At 42.4% G+C, this 15,309-nt stretch overlaps 1 protein-coding gene across 2 annotated transcripts in view; it reads right to left on the bottom strand.

Moving 5' to 3' along the window:
• The window catches only part of myo1ea (myosin IEa), a 118,648-nt gene extending 103,910 nt beyond the window's left edge, over positions 1-14,738 (bottom strand). For both annotated transcript variants that reach the window (XM_078427207.1, XM_078427208.1), the window contains exon 1: positions 14,389-14,738. In XM_078427207.1, the coding sequence (XP_078283333.1) occupies positions 14,389-14,391 (3 nt within the window). In that variant the 5' untranslated portion in view covers positions 14,392-14,738. The remainder of the gene's footprint in view (positions 1-14,388) is intronic.
• Between the last annotated feature and the right edge of the window lie 571 nt (positions 14,739-15,309).

Here is a 15,309-nt window from a genome sequence, read left to right as displayed (position 1 = left end):
GCAAAAATTGTGCCTCAGTCTTGCCCTGAAAACTGCAGATTATAGAAAACTACCAATTATTATTTTGACAGCAACACTGACCATTACCTGGGGCCAGGTAAACGTCTCAACTTATTTGAGGGAAGTGCCAATTAACTGAAGCCCACATCACAACCCTTGGTTGACTTACAAATCCAAATACTGCTCCACCAGGTTTGTACCTGAACACGGGAGGATCATTTGCTGTTCCACCAACAACACCATTCTCCTACACGTTGTCATCACCATCTACAACAATCCCCAGGGCTACACCGTTCACTGTGAAAATCCGACCCTGGTTTGACTTGATGCCATGTTCAATTCCTGGCCCACATTGAGTGTAGGAAGGTGTAGCAATTAACCTTGCGTCATGAGCCATGTTGCAGAATAATCAGCCAAAATGTTCTGATCTTGATCACAATCCAATGACTCCTAGGAGAATGTTATAATGTTTGATATTCAAGTTTGCCAATATGTATTCAGTTGGTCGCAAAGGCAGCAGCACTAACAGCTCCTAGTGATGAGATTTATGGGAAAAAATGCTACAGTAAACAATGTAGACTTATTAGGACTGTCACAATGTCAGATAAAGTGCACCAAGGCCAAGGATGCTGATGCTGCAAATTTATCCAAAATCTTTCCCCAAGCAACCAGCAAAAAAAAAATTGACTGAAATTACAATATTTTCCAGAAACTGTTACTCATACTGCTAAATCACCAATATACTGAGGTCAGTGACTTCAGGCACATGATTTCTTAAAATAACAAGGAAACTCAAGTTATTTAGCTCAACATAAAGTGAAATACTGAAGGACTGAAAACAGAAACAAATCTCCACAACTTTCCTTTACCATTGTGCCTTAAGGGGTACACTGATGACATGTTAATTCACAGGTTTCCACGCCAGGTTTTGTGTTTTCCTCGTGTTATTTATTTATTCCCATTATTTTCATTCTCTTTCTTCATCTCCTGATTGCAATGACTTCTTGTATAAGAATGCTAATCAATGTACAAAGGGAAATCACTCTCCAGTGAAAGCTAATGGAGGGCAGTCATTTTGATTGCAGACAGGATTAAATAGTAGCAATTGTTGTTGTTGATCTTGTCCTCATTTAATAACTATACATGCATGTTTTACAGTGAAGAGATCATTGCCCAACCGCACAAAGTGGCAATATTGGCTGAAGTTTCTCTCTTTAACCCAGGGAGCTGAATGGAGTTCAGCAAGTGTTCTGTCAGCCTGCTGAAGATTATTTTAGCAGTGACAAGGAATTCCTTGAGCAAATGGTCCCAAAACATTGTCTGTCCATTCCCTCCACAGATGCTGCCTGAATTCCTCCAGCCCTGTTTTGTTGCCCTGGATTCCAGCACCTGCAGTCTTGTGTGTTCTTAGACTTTGGACTTTAGAGATACAGTGCAGAACCAGGCCCTTCGGTCCACAGAGTCCAAAGCGATCACCCCGTACACTAGCACCATCCTTCCCATTAGGGGCAACGTTACTGATGCCAATTAACCTACAAACCTGTTCATCTTTGGAGTATGAAAGGAAGCCGGGGGAAACACACAAGGACACTGGGAAAATGTACAAACTGCATACAGAGAGCACCTGGTGTCGGGATCGAATACGGGTTTCTGGTGCTGTAAGGCAGCAGCTCTACCGCTGTGCCATTGAGCCGCCCTGGTCCCCATGAACAAAAGGCTTGTTTCTCCATATAGATTCACTTGTGCTAAAACTATACGCTGTTGTGCTACCTGATCAGCCAAGCAAAAGATCCCAAAACAACACTCAAGCCAGAGGACTGTTCCTGGTATCGCAGACTAACATTACCCATCCACTAACAAGACATGTCGACTAGTCTTGTATCTTATTATTTCTTGGTGTGCTTTGCTGTACTGAGATTGTCGTGCCAGTAAATACAGTGGACAATGACTACATTTCAAAAGTAATTAATTGGATGTGAAGCACTTTCAGAATGTACTGCATTTGTAAAAGATTTCTGCTTGGCTGATCAGGATGTACAACAACTTGTTGTTTTAGTACAAGTGCAATGACACAGAGGAAACAAACCTTTTGTTCATGCAGACACGAGAGACTGCAGATGCTGGAATCTTGGGGAAAAACCAGTGCTGGAGGAGCTCAGTGGCTCAGGCAGCATCTACAGAGGAAATGGACAGAGAATATTTTGGGTTGGGGTTCTTTGTTCAGGGCAGTGATCTATGCAGTAACTTAAGGTGACCACTATTAGGTTCCTATGGGTTACACCTTTTCAAGAACTCTACCTTGGGAAGAAAGAAGTAAAGGTCCAGTTGGCTTCCTTGTATTTTCAACAGCCTTACCTGCTTCTCACCAGGAACGACTGCAACCTTTAACAACCTCAGCACAACCTCAATGTTACATTGGAATGCCAGAATCTTTCACTCAAAGTCCCTTCATCTTTCTTCTCATTTGCTTGAGCAATTTAACTTCATATTTCGATATTTTGCTTGAGGCTTCAGACAAATAAACGGCAGTGGTTCTGTAGGACACTCCCTCCGGTGTTTTGACTGGTGATTGTAGCATCATTTACACAGCCACAAAAAATACATTTGCAATAGTCTTGGTGAAGCTGTTACTAAATCAAGGAGATAATATCCAGGAAGGGGCACCTTAATTACGATTTACATGGAGGGTTACTCTCTGCAGCATGAACAACAACCTTAACCCCACTCAGAGATACAATCTGGTGAAGATTAAGCAGTCAGACATAGATGTGCAATTTGCCACATGTCTTAGGAGTTTTTAAAACTCCTGTTCTATAAATAGTGATTCAGATTTAATTTTCACATTGTGAAATGCAATAAACAAAAATCTAAATCCTCATCTTTCAGAGTAAATGAAGGGGTTGCAACTGGAAATGAAAATAAAGGATTTCAACCAGAAATGCCAATTAGCTTCTGTTTCTACAGCTGCTGCCTGATCAGCTGTGTTTCCAATATTTTCTGTTTTCATCTCAACTTTCAGACAAAGGTAGCCCAGTGGCATTGCCTGTAGAGCTTCTGCCTCACAACGCCAGAGACTCGTGTTTGATCCTGATCTTGGGTGCTGTCTGCGTGGAATTTGCACATTCTCCTTCAGACCGCTTGGGTGCTCTGATTTCCTCCCACATCTCAAACACCTGGATGTTTGCAGGTTAATAAGCTTCTGTAAATTGCCTCTACCGTGTAGGGAGTGGATGAGAAAATGGGATAATGTAGAAGTTGTATGAACAGGTGATTAATGGTCGGTGTGTAGTCGACGGGTCGAAGGGCTCATTTCCAAGCTGCATCTTTAAACATGGGCTTGAATACAGGCCAAAAGGATAAAAGCTTTAAAACCAGTAAACCTTCCACAGAGGTTAAATTATTAATGACCAAAGAATCTGTTTTATATGAATGACGTTGCGCACCATTATAATATCTCCCTTCCCTCTCTCCCTGACTCTCGTTCTACTCTACTCTAGTTGTCCTACTAGTCCCACTGTTTGCATCCTTGTATACCTTCGTTAAAATCTCTTCCCCAGCAAATAATGGGCCATTACGGGCTCCATCCTTCCTTGGTCGGGTGGAGCCCGTAACACATCCGAAGCAAGGACCCACAAATAGCATCGCAATAACAAAGTTATTGGTTTTTGTTTCATAGGTTGAGAAATAAATATTGGTCAGATGAGTGGTGGGAGGTGAGGGGTCGATGGCGGAACACACACTGGTGTGGGTTAGAACCCTCCAATCCTCAAAGCATTCCAAAGAATCATCCAAGAAGGCAGGCATAGTATAAAAGAGTGTCCAAAAATGGATACCCTTTGCCAGCCTGAATATTCTCCCAGGGTCGCTGAAATGGATACCTTAACTTTGTAACTCAATGGCTAATCAAGGAGAGCAGAGAGAGTATTGAAATGATCATTATAATGACAATAGTCATCAAAATCATACAGGACAATATTCTCAATCACACACATCAAATACAAGAGGTATCTCCATTTGGAGGTACCTTCACACTTCCATGAAGTGAGACAACATGGTAAAGTGCGGTGGGGTGGGGAGGAAAGAGGAGACCTGGGGAAACGCTCCACTCTGCAAAACTTAGTGTGGTGACATTCCTCTCTTCCCAACTCTTTTAAGCCGACACAATTGTTTGGATAGCATGAATGTTGGCTTTTATATTCAAGATTTCTTCTTCTTAAAAGCAAAATAAATTGACCATATTGGATTAAAATGTTTTTTATGTTCATAAATTCAACAATGCTAACTAACCTCCCAGTGTCGTTCCTGGATTATGAACATTAAATACCATGTTGAGGTGCGATGAACAAACATATTAAGGGATTATTTACATTATGAAGTGTACTAAGGTGTCACTCAGTATGTACACAATGATAACTGCAAGTCCAAGTTGAATTTTGAATAAGTGCCAGGCCTTGTACCTGGCAAAAGTGGAGTGCTACTCTTTTTCCATTACAGAGTTAGGTTAGGACTTGATGGCCAATTTATACTCCACATGCTAACAACTGATGAGGTGCTAGCCCAGTGATATCACAGGTTATGCAACGGGCGTCACAGTGGCGCAGCGGTAGAGTTGCTGCCTTACAGCGCCAAAGACCCGGGTTCAATACCGACCATGTGTGCTGTCTGTACGGAGTTTGTACGTTCTCCCTGGGCTATCTCCGAGATCTTCTGTTTCCTCCCATATTCCAAAGACGTACATGTTCGAAGGTTAATTGGCTTGGTATAAATATAAATTGCCCCTAGTGTGTAGGATGGTGTTAATGTGCAGGGATCACTGGTCGGTGCGGACTTGATGGGCCAAAGGGCCTGATTCTGCGCTGCATCTCTAAACTAAACTAAACCATTGCCCAAACCCATCTGGCCTGTTTAAAGCCACAGGAAGCAGGAAGGATTTTCTTGAAGGCCAGAGAGCCCAGGACAAGGGGTCATGGTATAAAGTTAAGGGGCAAGCCAATTCAGACCAAGGTGAAGAGAAATGTCTTCTCCCAGAAAGTGGTGAGCCTGTGGAAATCTCTACCACAGGAAGCTGTTGAAACTAAATCATTAAGTATGTTCAGGAAGGAGTTGGATATATATTCTTGGGGCTGGAGGGGTCAAGGTATATGGGGAGAAAACCCAAAGCAGGATGGATAATTTGGATGATTAGCCATGAAGATGTTGAATGGTATAGAAGGGTCAAATAGTCTAGCTTCAGTTCCCGCTTTCTATGTTTCTGCTCAGGTACTGTACATGGATCCGTGAGCTAACAGAGGAGGTTGGTGAAGGGAATATCTAATAGATTTATTTCTAAAAAGCAGAGCCCACAGAGAAAATAAACTACTGCTCTGTTTCAAATCTCAATTCTTAATATCACTGACAGTTTCACTGACAGTACCTTCTTTAGGATGAGTAATTGAAGGTTAAAACATTGGAACCATCATACAGGAATGAAAGATCCCACAGTGCTTTTTGGAAGAAGAGCAAAAGAACAACCATCCGGCTATTCCCACAACCATCAGGCTATTGAACATGACAAACTCCAACTAAACTGGAGCGACTAGGCTTGTATACACTGGAATTTAGAAGGATGAGAGGGGATCTTATTGAAACGTATAAGATTATTAAGGGGTTGGACACATTAGAGGCAGGAAACATGTTCCCAATGTTGGGGAAGTCTAGAACAAGGGGCCACAGTTTAAGAATAAGGGGTAGGCCATTTAGAACGGAGATGAGGAAAATCTTTTTCAGTCAGAGAGTTGTGAATCTGTGGAATTCTCTGCCTCAGAAGGCAGTGGAGGCCAATTCTCTGAATGCATTCAAGAGAGAGCTAGATAGAGCTCTTAAGGATAGCGGAGTCAGGGGGTATGGGGAGAAGGCAGGAACGGGGTACTGATCGAGAATGATCAGCCATGATCACATTGAATGGCGGTGCTGGGTCGAAGGGCCGAATGGCTATTGTCTATTGTCTAAACTCTAAATTACAAACTACCTTGATTGAACTAGGGAATTAGTGGCATTGATTTTTCCTTTGCATTAGAATGGTCATTTTTAATGTATTGAACTTATTTTTGTTGTTTATTATGATGTCTACTGAGTACTATGATTACATATCTGTTGTGCTGCAGCAAGTAAGAATTTCACTGTTCTGTTTCGGGACATATGACAGACAATAAAACACTCCTGACTCTTGATATCTCCAATACCCTGGTCAATATATAACCCTGTATGACCCTGAAACAACACTTCAAATCTGCCATCATTGGCCACAAAATATTTTGGTGTGTCCTGAAACAGATGTGAGATGATAGATTTCATCATTCCAGTTTCTCTTTCTTGTCCAAAGTTCCCCTGCAACAAGCTATGCCGTGGATGGACAGATGACGCAGTATTCCAAAATAGATCAATAAAATATACCATTCATAAAATTCATTGCCTTTCTTTAAAAACAGGGTTAACATTAGTTTCCGTGTATAATTCAGAGCGAATGGTGTGGTGTGTTGAACGCATATTTTACAAATAAATTCTTATAGCGCTTACGAAAAGGCTGTTAAAACATTACACAAGGAAAAAGAATCTTTTGTGAGTTAGAGTTTTTACAGTTCAGTAAAAATATACAAAGTGTATCACTGAAGAAATTGTAGAGGCCAGTTTAATCTGGGGCCAGAGCCAAACCAGGCAGTGCAAGGCTGAGTAATTCCAACTTCTATACATGCCCTGCCAGTAACTACACATAAGTAAACCTACGCAGATCAGAGCTCTGCTTTACTGAATGAGTAAATAACTGTGTCAAATTGTGGCATTCATTGACTTTGCCATACTTACAGAAAATATAAAAGTAGAGTGCACAGAAGATTGACGAGGGTGTTGCCAGGACTCAAGGGCCTCAGCTAGAGGCTTGGCTGAGCCTCGAGGGAGAGATTGTGCAAATTAGGACTTTATTCCTTGGAGAACAGGAGGCTGAGGGGTGATCTTATAGAGGTGTATAAAACCATGAAGGGAACTGATCGGGTGAATGCGCAGAGGGTAGGGGAATCAAGAACCAGAGGACATGGGTTGAAGATAGGAATTTTTTTATAGGAACCTGAGGAGCAACTTTTTCACTCAAAGAGTGGTGGGTCTCTGGTGTGCCAGAGAAGGTAGTCGAGGCAGGCAACACATTTAAAAGACACTTGAGCAGGTACATGGATTGGAAAGGTGTAGGAAAAGATAGGAAAGGGATATGGTCCTAATGCGGGCAAATGGGACTAGCTTAAATGGGGCATCTTGGTCGGTATAAAAGGCTGAAGGGTTGTTTTCCGTGCTGTATAACTACGACTCCTGTTGTAGACTGTCCAGCTGATTTTCCCACCATTGTACTACCTTACTGCACTAACCACATATTCATTGATAATACACAAGAATCCATCATCTTCACAAATAATATTGTGTTGAATGTAGCATAACATTATTCTTAAGCACACACACTGCCAATACAGTCGTCGTGGCTATCCCTCGAGGTCGAGGATGATGGTCAAATCAGTACAGTACTACAGTACTGTCAATACATTAGGGTCATAATGCACTGGTTATTTCGGCTCAGTCTGTATGCTGTGCAGACCACATTCTCATAACCAGCCAAACTGATTACAGCAGCAAAGCAAACTGGAATAAGTATAGCAGAGATAATTCTTCAGTCTGAAAAAGGGTCTCGATCCAAAAAGTCACCCATTCCTTCTCTCCAGAGATGCCGCCTGTCCCGCTGAGTTACTCCAGCTTTTTGTGTCTATCTTTGGTTTAAACCAGCATCTGCAGTTCCTTCTTATACATGATTCTTAAGTAGCCAACTACTCTTATGTTCTTGGTGATGAAAACATAGTCTGCAGTATCAACTGTTATTATCAGGCCCACACTAAAGCTCTGCAGAAAACAGAATCTTCCACTGTAAGACTACTGTGCTTGCATCTAGGGAAGGCCTGTTCTTAACGTGAAACAGATGCCGTTACACTAAACTACTGCTTACATCTGATGAATGAGTTTATGACTGATTCTACTGTCTGTTTTTTTGTACAGTTACAAGGACACCACTTTGGCAACATTTTCAGTGTTGCTGTTTAATAGGGAAAGAAAAGGGAAACACAGGTCTTAATTTGAATTGAATTTCTATCAGTTCAGCCTTGCTGGGAGATCTTTTTTCAAGGGTGCAAAGGCTCAGAGTTTTTGTTGTACATGGTGTTTCAACTAACGATCCAGGTTTAACACTTTGTTGTAGTACTGGGGCAATGCTACATTGTAAAGGTCTGTACCTTTGGTTAGATGTTAACCCTTTTCAGCTCTTGTAAGTAGATATAAAATCCCAGCCCACTACTTAAAGAAATACTGAGAACTTTTTGTGTTTGGCAAATTTTTTCCTTCATCCAACAGGAATCAAAATATTGATATATCACATGTGATGTTTCACATCAGAACTACTTAGGGGGTCGTGCTAGTGAAGAGTGGCTGTTTTCAATGGTGTGTGTAACTTCAAAAAGACAGAACACTACCATGCAAATATTATTTTTTGTCATGACTAAAGACTACAAATGTACAGGAAAAAATTGAAGGAGTATGCTTTCTTTTGTATCGCTCAGAATGTTCCAAGATATTTCAAATACAATTATTTATTAGTGTAGAAGAACAATCACTAGCACTATTGTAAGGTCTCCTTACTTCACTATTTCATGAATATCTTGAGGCTGCTTAAGGGTCTTTACAAATACATGTTCTTTGCTTGTGGTGGTGGGAGGGGGGGGGGGGGGGGATTCACTTCATGTGAATTTATCTTTGAAATCTGTGAGCAGTAATGTGTAAATCTTTAAAACAGTTTTGCAAACCAAGCCAAGTTCAACAAGCACTATTTGATCTAAACATTTTTAAACCATTTAAAAAGCAACATCAAAGTTGGAGGTCATGCAGAAAGCACCCATAAACTCATTACATTCCACAGAATAAAATAAAGAGGAACAAGTTTGAGAGAGTAAAACAAAAAACCCTTAGAAAACAGATGCCGTTCCTTAAACGGTCTTGGCTAATAAATGATAACAGCCGTCACATTTAGATAACTGCATAAAATTGATTTTCAACTTGAACAAATTAGACGTAATAAAAATTTCATTTTCACTCAATTCAAAATAAAACTTCTAAGCTGTCTGGATTAGATCTTCAAGAATACAGATTTATTTCATTTTAGGAAAATGACGATTGAAGAATTTGAGTATCTTATTTTGATTAAACAATTTCTGCCACCTTGACTGAAGGTATTGATTCTGTACAGATACAATTCCCAGCAGCAGCGGTATTCTCATTCAATCATAGGTCTTGACGGGAAGTACTAGCAAGCTGTGTAAATGTAGGAGTGAACCTGGCACTGCGATGTATGAACCAAACCCAATCCTATCCTCATCGTAGAAACAAGGAGCTGAGATGCTGGTTAAGACACAAAAGGACACAAAATGCTGGAGTAACTTAGCTGGGCAGGCAGCATCTCTGGTGAACATAGAAAGATGATGTTTCAGGTCAAGACGCTTTTACATTGTAGAGGGGCTGAAAGCTGGAAGAAGGGAGAGGCAGGACAAAGCATGACAGGTAAAAGGTGGACACAGGCAAGGTAGATGGTTGCAACAAAGCCCAGAGATAAAAGAAGGTGGTGTGACACAGGGTTAAAGAGTTGCAAATTGTGAAGCTAGAGGAAGGAAAGTGGCAAGAGGGGAAGAGCAAGAGGGGAGAAATAGGTGGGAGTCTAGGTGGGGCATAGGATAGGATAGGGAGGAGAAAGAAAATGGGTGAGTGTAGGTGAGAAAATGGGGAGGGAGTTGATAGGAAGATATCTAAAGTTGAAGAATTGGGTTGTAAGCTACCCAAGCAGAATATGAGGTACTGTTCATCCAGTTTGTGTGTGACCTCACTCTGGCATTGGAGGAGTGCCAGGCCAGAAAAGTCAATATAGGATTGGCAAGGGGAGTTAAAATAGTTAGCAACCAGGCCATCCAGTAGGCCTTAGTGTACCGAACATGTGTTCATCCACATGTTCATGCTTGGTTTCACCGATGTACAATCCTCGCCTATCCTCAATGAATGTCCATATGGTTGAACTTCTAACATTGGTCCCTTCATGTCAATTCAGCAAGACAGAGCAAGAACTGTCCAACTGCACTGACTGTGTGGAGCAGGTCATCTGAGATCAATGTAGTACTGACTGGTAAAGTAACTAGGATCTTGTTGACCAGAAAGTCTTAACCATTCCGTGACATTTATTCAGCATAGGAGGAAATATCTTTGTATTTTTAAGTTACAGGTATAACTCAAGACTTTTCTCTACACTATAAGCAGGTGCTGTACTGCAAATGGGCCAAATTAGTATTTCTAGTTCCTGAAAGGTTGTCTATCTGAATGGTTTTAAACTTCTGGCTATTTCTTCCTGTCCCTCCCCAAGTGTTTCAGAAATACTGTCTATTTAAGAGCATATTGTTAATGTCTGGATCCAAAAATGTCTGGAAATAGAGCTGCACATAGATGCTGAGATTGATGCACTTAAATATTCAATGGCAAAACAGGATGGAGCACTTAACCACTGCATCATCATATTCATCTGGCATCCACTGTTGAGCAATTTACTGCTGCAGCAAACCACGACGACACACATACTGGCACACTTACAGAAACAATAAGTGCACAGGTTTCCATTTTAAGCTTAACTAACATGTAACTGGATAGTTAGATTTTAGAGTTAGCCGTTGTCTGGAGCATTGTACATCAAAACATAACTTTTGGATCTCTGCGCATGGAACCAGTCTGTCAGACTACATTAAAGTTGCAACTAAATAATTTTATGGCAATTACTGATGATTAGAGGTTCAGTCTGAAATGGAAAAGCATCTCTGAGAAATTAGACTGACTTAATTCTACATACGAATTATGGACATTGACGCATGCTTGAATGTATGCTACACACAGGCTTCTACACACAGGCAAGAATATGACAGATGAAATATTATGTGTAAATATGTGAAGTCATCTACTTTGGTGCACCAAACAGAAAAACTGTTTTGTTTTTTTAAATGACGACAAATTGGGAAATGTTGGCATTCAAAGAATGCAAGGTACCTTTGTACAGGAATCACTGAAAGCTGACACACACGTGGTGAGAAATTAGAAATGCGAATGTTATGTTGGCCTTTACTAAAAGAGAATTTGAGACGAGGCCTAAAATTATCTTGTAATAAAAATGTAGTGCAGATGCTGGTTTATACCAAAGAAAGACACAAAATGCTGCAGTAACTCAACGGGTCAGGCAGCATCTCTGGAGAAAATGGATAGGACTAAAGATATCGACCAAAGATATCTTACTGCATTTAGGGACGGCTTTAGTGAAACTGAACCTGGACTGGTGTCCTTAGCTAATACAAAGTTATACAGTAACACAGCAGGGAAAAGGCTCTTCGGTCCAAATCATCCATGCTGACCAAGATGGCCTATCTAAACTAGCCTCATTTGCCTGCTTTTGACCTATATCCCTCTAAATCTTTCCTATCCATATTAACTGTCTAAATGTCTTTTAAATGTTGTAATAGTATCTGCATTAACTTCCTCCTCTGGCAACTCATTCCATATACCCAGCAAATGGCAAATCTTTGGTATTCTCTACTAGGGAGGGCTGTGGAGGCTCAATCAATGATCTAATTCAGAGAAATCAGTCTGAAGAAGGGTCTCGACCCATTCCTTCTCTCCTGAGATGCTGCCTGACCTGAGTTACTCCAGCATTTTGTGAAATAAATACCTTCGATTTGTACCAGCATCTGCTGTTATTTTCTTACATAATTCAGAGAAAAGTCAGTATATTAAGGAAATCTAGGGACATGGAGGATTGTACATGAAAATAGACCTGAAGGATGAGATAGCCTCTCCTGTATATATTGAGTTTTTATGTTAAATTGGAGCACTTGTTTATTTTTCCTATGGTGTAACATTATAACAAAAGAAACCTAATGGCGCTCAATGGAATACAAAAAATAATTTATGCCTTGTTAAAGATTTCAAAACATGCATAAACATTATATTGCTTGGAAACCAGACACGTCTTAATTTAAATAATTTCTCATTTACACCAATTATACATATGCCACGGTGACTCTAGAGCCATTGAACATAACTAGTAAACAGTTCTTAAGCCAGTCCTCAGATGGGTGCTGGGTCAGTAACAGTCACCATGACTACGAGCTACTCCAGCACTTTGTGTCCTTTTGTATATTGTGTAGCTGCTTCCTCACGTGACAACTACAAAGTCAACAGCGATAGACCATGAGAAACAATGCGGCCGGGCTTACCCAAAGCTGCCTTACTGAGTAACACATGATCACTCTTGCAGGCAAAAACAGTCACGACTAAACTTCACGGAAACCCAGCACGCCGTCAACAAATCATTCGAATGAACATGCTTTTTGAAAATGTGAAATATATATACTTTCATTGATAAGTTAATTGTTGCTCTTAACCAAACGCTACTCGTGGGAAACAATTCGATCATTCACTCAGTGTTACCGATACATTTGTCTCTCTGCGCACGCATGGTGTAACTAACGCAATAAGTATTGAAACTTTGTCGGCCGATATGAATGCTTCTCATACATCTCGTTTGGAAACAAGAACGTTGTATATCTCCAAAATAGAAAACAACGTCACTGCGGGTTCTGGAGACCAGAAGCAACACCTGACATGCTCAACAAGTCAAGCAGAACCCATGGTGAGAGAGAGAGAGACAAAGGTTGACATTCCAAGTCGATGGCCTTTGGTCACGATTGTTTCTCTTTCTCCACAGATGTTGCGCCGACCTGCAGCCATAGAGAGGTACAGAATGGAAACAGGCTGTTCGGCCCACCGAGTCCCTGCCTACCATCAAACACGCACTGGCACTAATCCCGTTCTATCACCTCCCCACGTTATGTCACTCACCTGAAACACTTAACCTACCAATTAACATGGAACATAGAACAGAACAGGACATTCGGCCCACAATGTCTGTGCCCAACATGATACTGAGCCCATCACTTATCTACCTGCACATAACCCATATCCCCCCCCCCCCCCCATTCTCTGCATATCCATATCCTACACAAAATCTTTTAAATGCCACTAACGTATCTGCATCAAATATTAACATCTTTGGGAATTGGTGAATATTTCCACCATTTTCTGTTTCTAGTGTGTAAACAAACTGCTAGAGGATCTTAGTGGGTCTCTTACTCAATATTCCAGCATCTGCACTCTCTTGTGTTTAGTTTCTGTATGTCTTCATTTTTACATTACACGTAATTCTACTAATCATTTGACACATTGGCTAGTTTTACAAGACAGATAATTAAACCAAAAATAGACACAAAAAGCTGGAGTAACTCAGCGGGACAGACAGCATCTCTGGAGAGAAGGAATGGGTGACGTTTCGATCGAGACCCTTCTTCAGACAAATTAGTGGAGACACTGGCTTAGTAATATAACGATGTAGAGGTTACAACATACTCCAGAAACCATCAGCCAAGACAACAGCGGAAAGAACATTGCGATCACATGATTATGGGAGACTTAGTCTGTTCATGTTATTTTCTTTACATTATTTGAATGGACGTACTTTTGTGCCCAATCTCTTTATCCAAAGTGTGTAAGGGGTGGAGGGGGAAGAACTTTGCCCAATTTGGACCCTTGTCTGAAGAAGAGTCGCTATCCGAGACGTCCTCGGTCCATTCCTTTTCACAGGTGCTGCTTGAGTTCCTCCAGCACTTGTGTTTTTGCTGGTGATTGTAGCTTCTGTGTCTCATTGTTTCACACTGATACCTTCTACCAACTCGGTGCCAAGCTCCCTTCCAACCTGTGCCGTGGGTATCCCGCGCCGTCGGCTGATTACCCTGATTACCCGTGTCCACAACGCGATCACTTACAAGCAAATGAATGCCGGACTGCGCCGCTTTCTTAAAGCATGCTTCCCAGTATGTTTCCTTTTTGTTCGAAGGGGCGACATCCCGGGAGTCTGGAGACTGAGAACTGGATCCCGTGCCGCTGAACTCAATTCTCTGAATGCATTCAAGAGAGAGCTAGATAGAGAGAGCTCTTAAGGATAGCGGAGTCAGGGGGTGGGTATGGGGAGAAGGCAGGGACGGGGTACTGGTTGAGAATGATCAGCCATGATCACATTGAATGGTGGTGTAAGAATATGGTGTAAGAATGGTGGTGCTGGCAAGAAGGGCCGAATGGCCTCCCCCTACACCTATTGTCTATTGAACTGGATCCAGAACAACTGGGCAAAAGTGAGTTCAAAACTCACATGGACACACTTACTGGCACCAGTGTTTGTCTCGTTGAACTTACCATGTTGTTTGCTCGTGTTTATGTCCGAGGAGACGTCTCCTGTCCCTGTCCGGGGCGGTGCCAGATCACTGAGTGTTTCTTTACCGGCGATTCCGTGTGTGGGAGATGGTGCGGAACTCCATCTATAGCTGGGACTTGCGCTGGAAGCATCTAGTGGAGCGGGGATGTGCCCCTGCCCATGTTTGTGACGGGAATGTCAAGGTTACTGCTGCTGGGTCGGTGCTCCGGCTCCGGGTGACTCCCGCGGGGGGCTGCTCGCAGCCACAGACAGCGAGGGGTTTTGAATGGTTTTCGGAGAGAGTGCCAATCAGCCCATAAATGGTGAAATACGGCCCGGAGCCTCGGCCAATCGGGCAGTCAGCGAGCTCGTCACTCCAGTTGGGAATGCGGAGATGGAGAGGGATGGAGGTGGAGCGGGGCCGAGCCAAGCCAGCCCACACCGTCACAGCCCTGCCCCTCACCAGATGCCACTCAGTACAGCGCTCCACCTCCCTCTCGTTGCAATGGCCAGCTTCTATTCACTGCAATGCTCCACCTCCCACTAATCCAATGTTCCACCTCCCACTAATCCAATGTTCCACCTCCCTCTCGCTGCAATGCCCCACCTCCCACTAACTCCGTTGCCCCACCTCCCACTAATCCAATGCTCCACACTCACTGCAATGCTCCACCTCCCACTAACTCCATCGCTCCACGCTGCAATGCCCAGCTTCTATTCACTGCAATGCCCCACCTCCCTCTCACTGCAATCCCCCACCTCCCACTAACTCCGTCGCCGCACCTCCCTCTCACTACAATGCCCAGCTTCTATTCACTGCAACGCCCCACCCCCCATTGCCTGTAATGTTCCACCTCCCTCTCACTGCAATGCCCCACCTTCTATTCACTGCAATGCTCCACCCCCCATTGCCTGCAATCCCC

Source organism: Rhinoraja longicauda, chromosome 33 (assembly GCF_053455715.1).
Source record: "Rhinoraja longicauda isolate Sanriku21f chromosome 33, sRhiLon1.1, whole genome shotgun sequence".
Classification (NCBI taxonomy): Eukaryota; Metazoa; Chordata; class Chondrichthyes; order Rajiformes; family Arhynchobatidae; genus Rhinoraja; species Rhinoraja longicauda.
The sequence above is the reverse complement of the archived record's forward strand: the minus strand, read 5'-3'. Positions and strand labels throughout refer to the sequence as shown.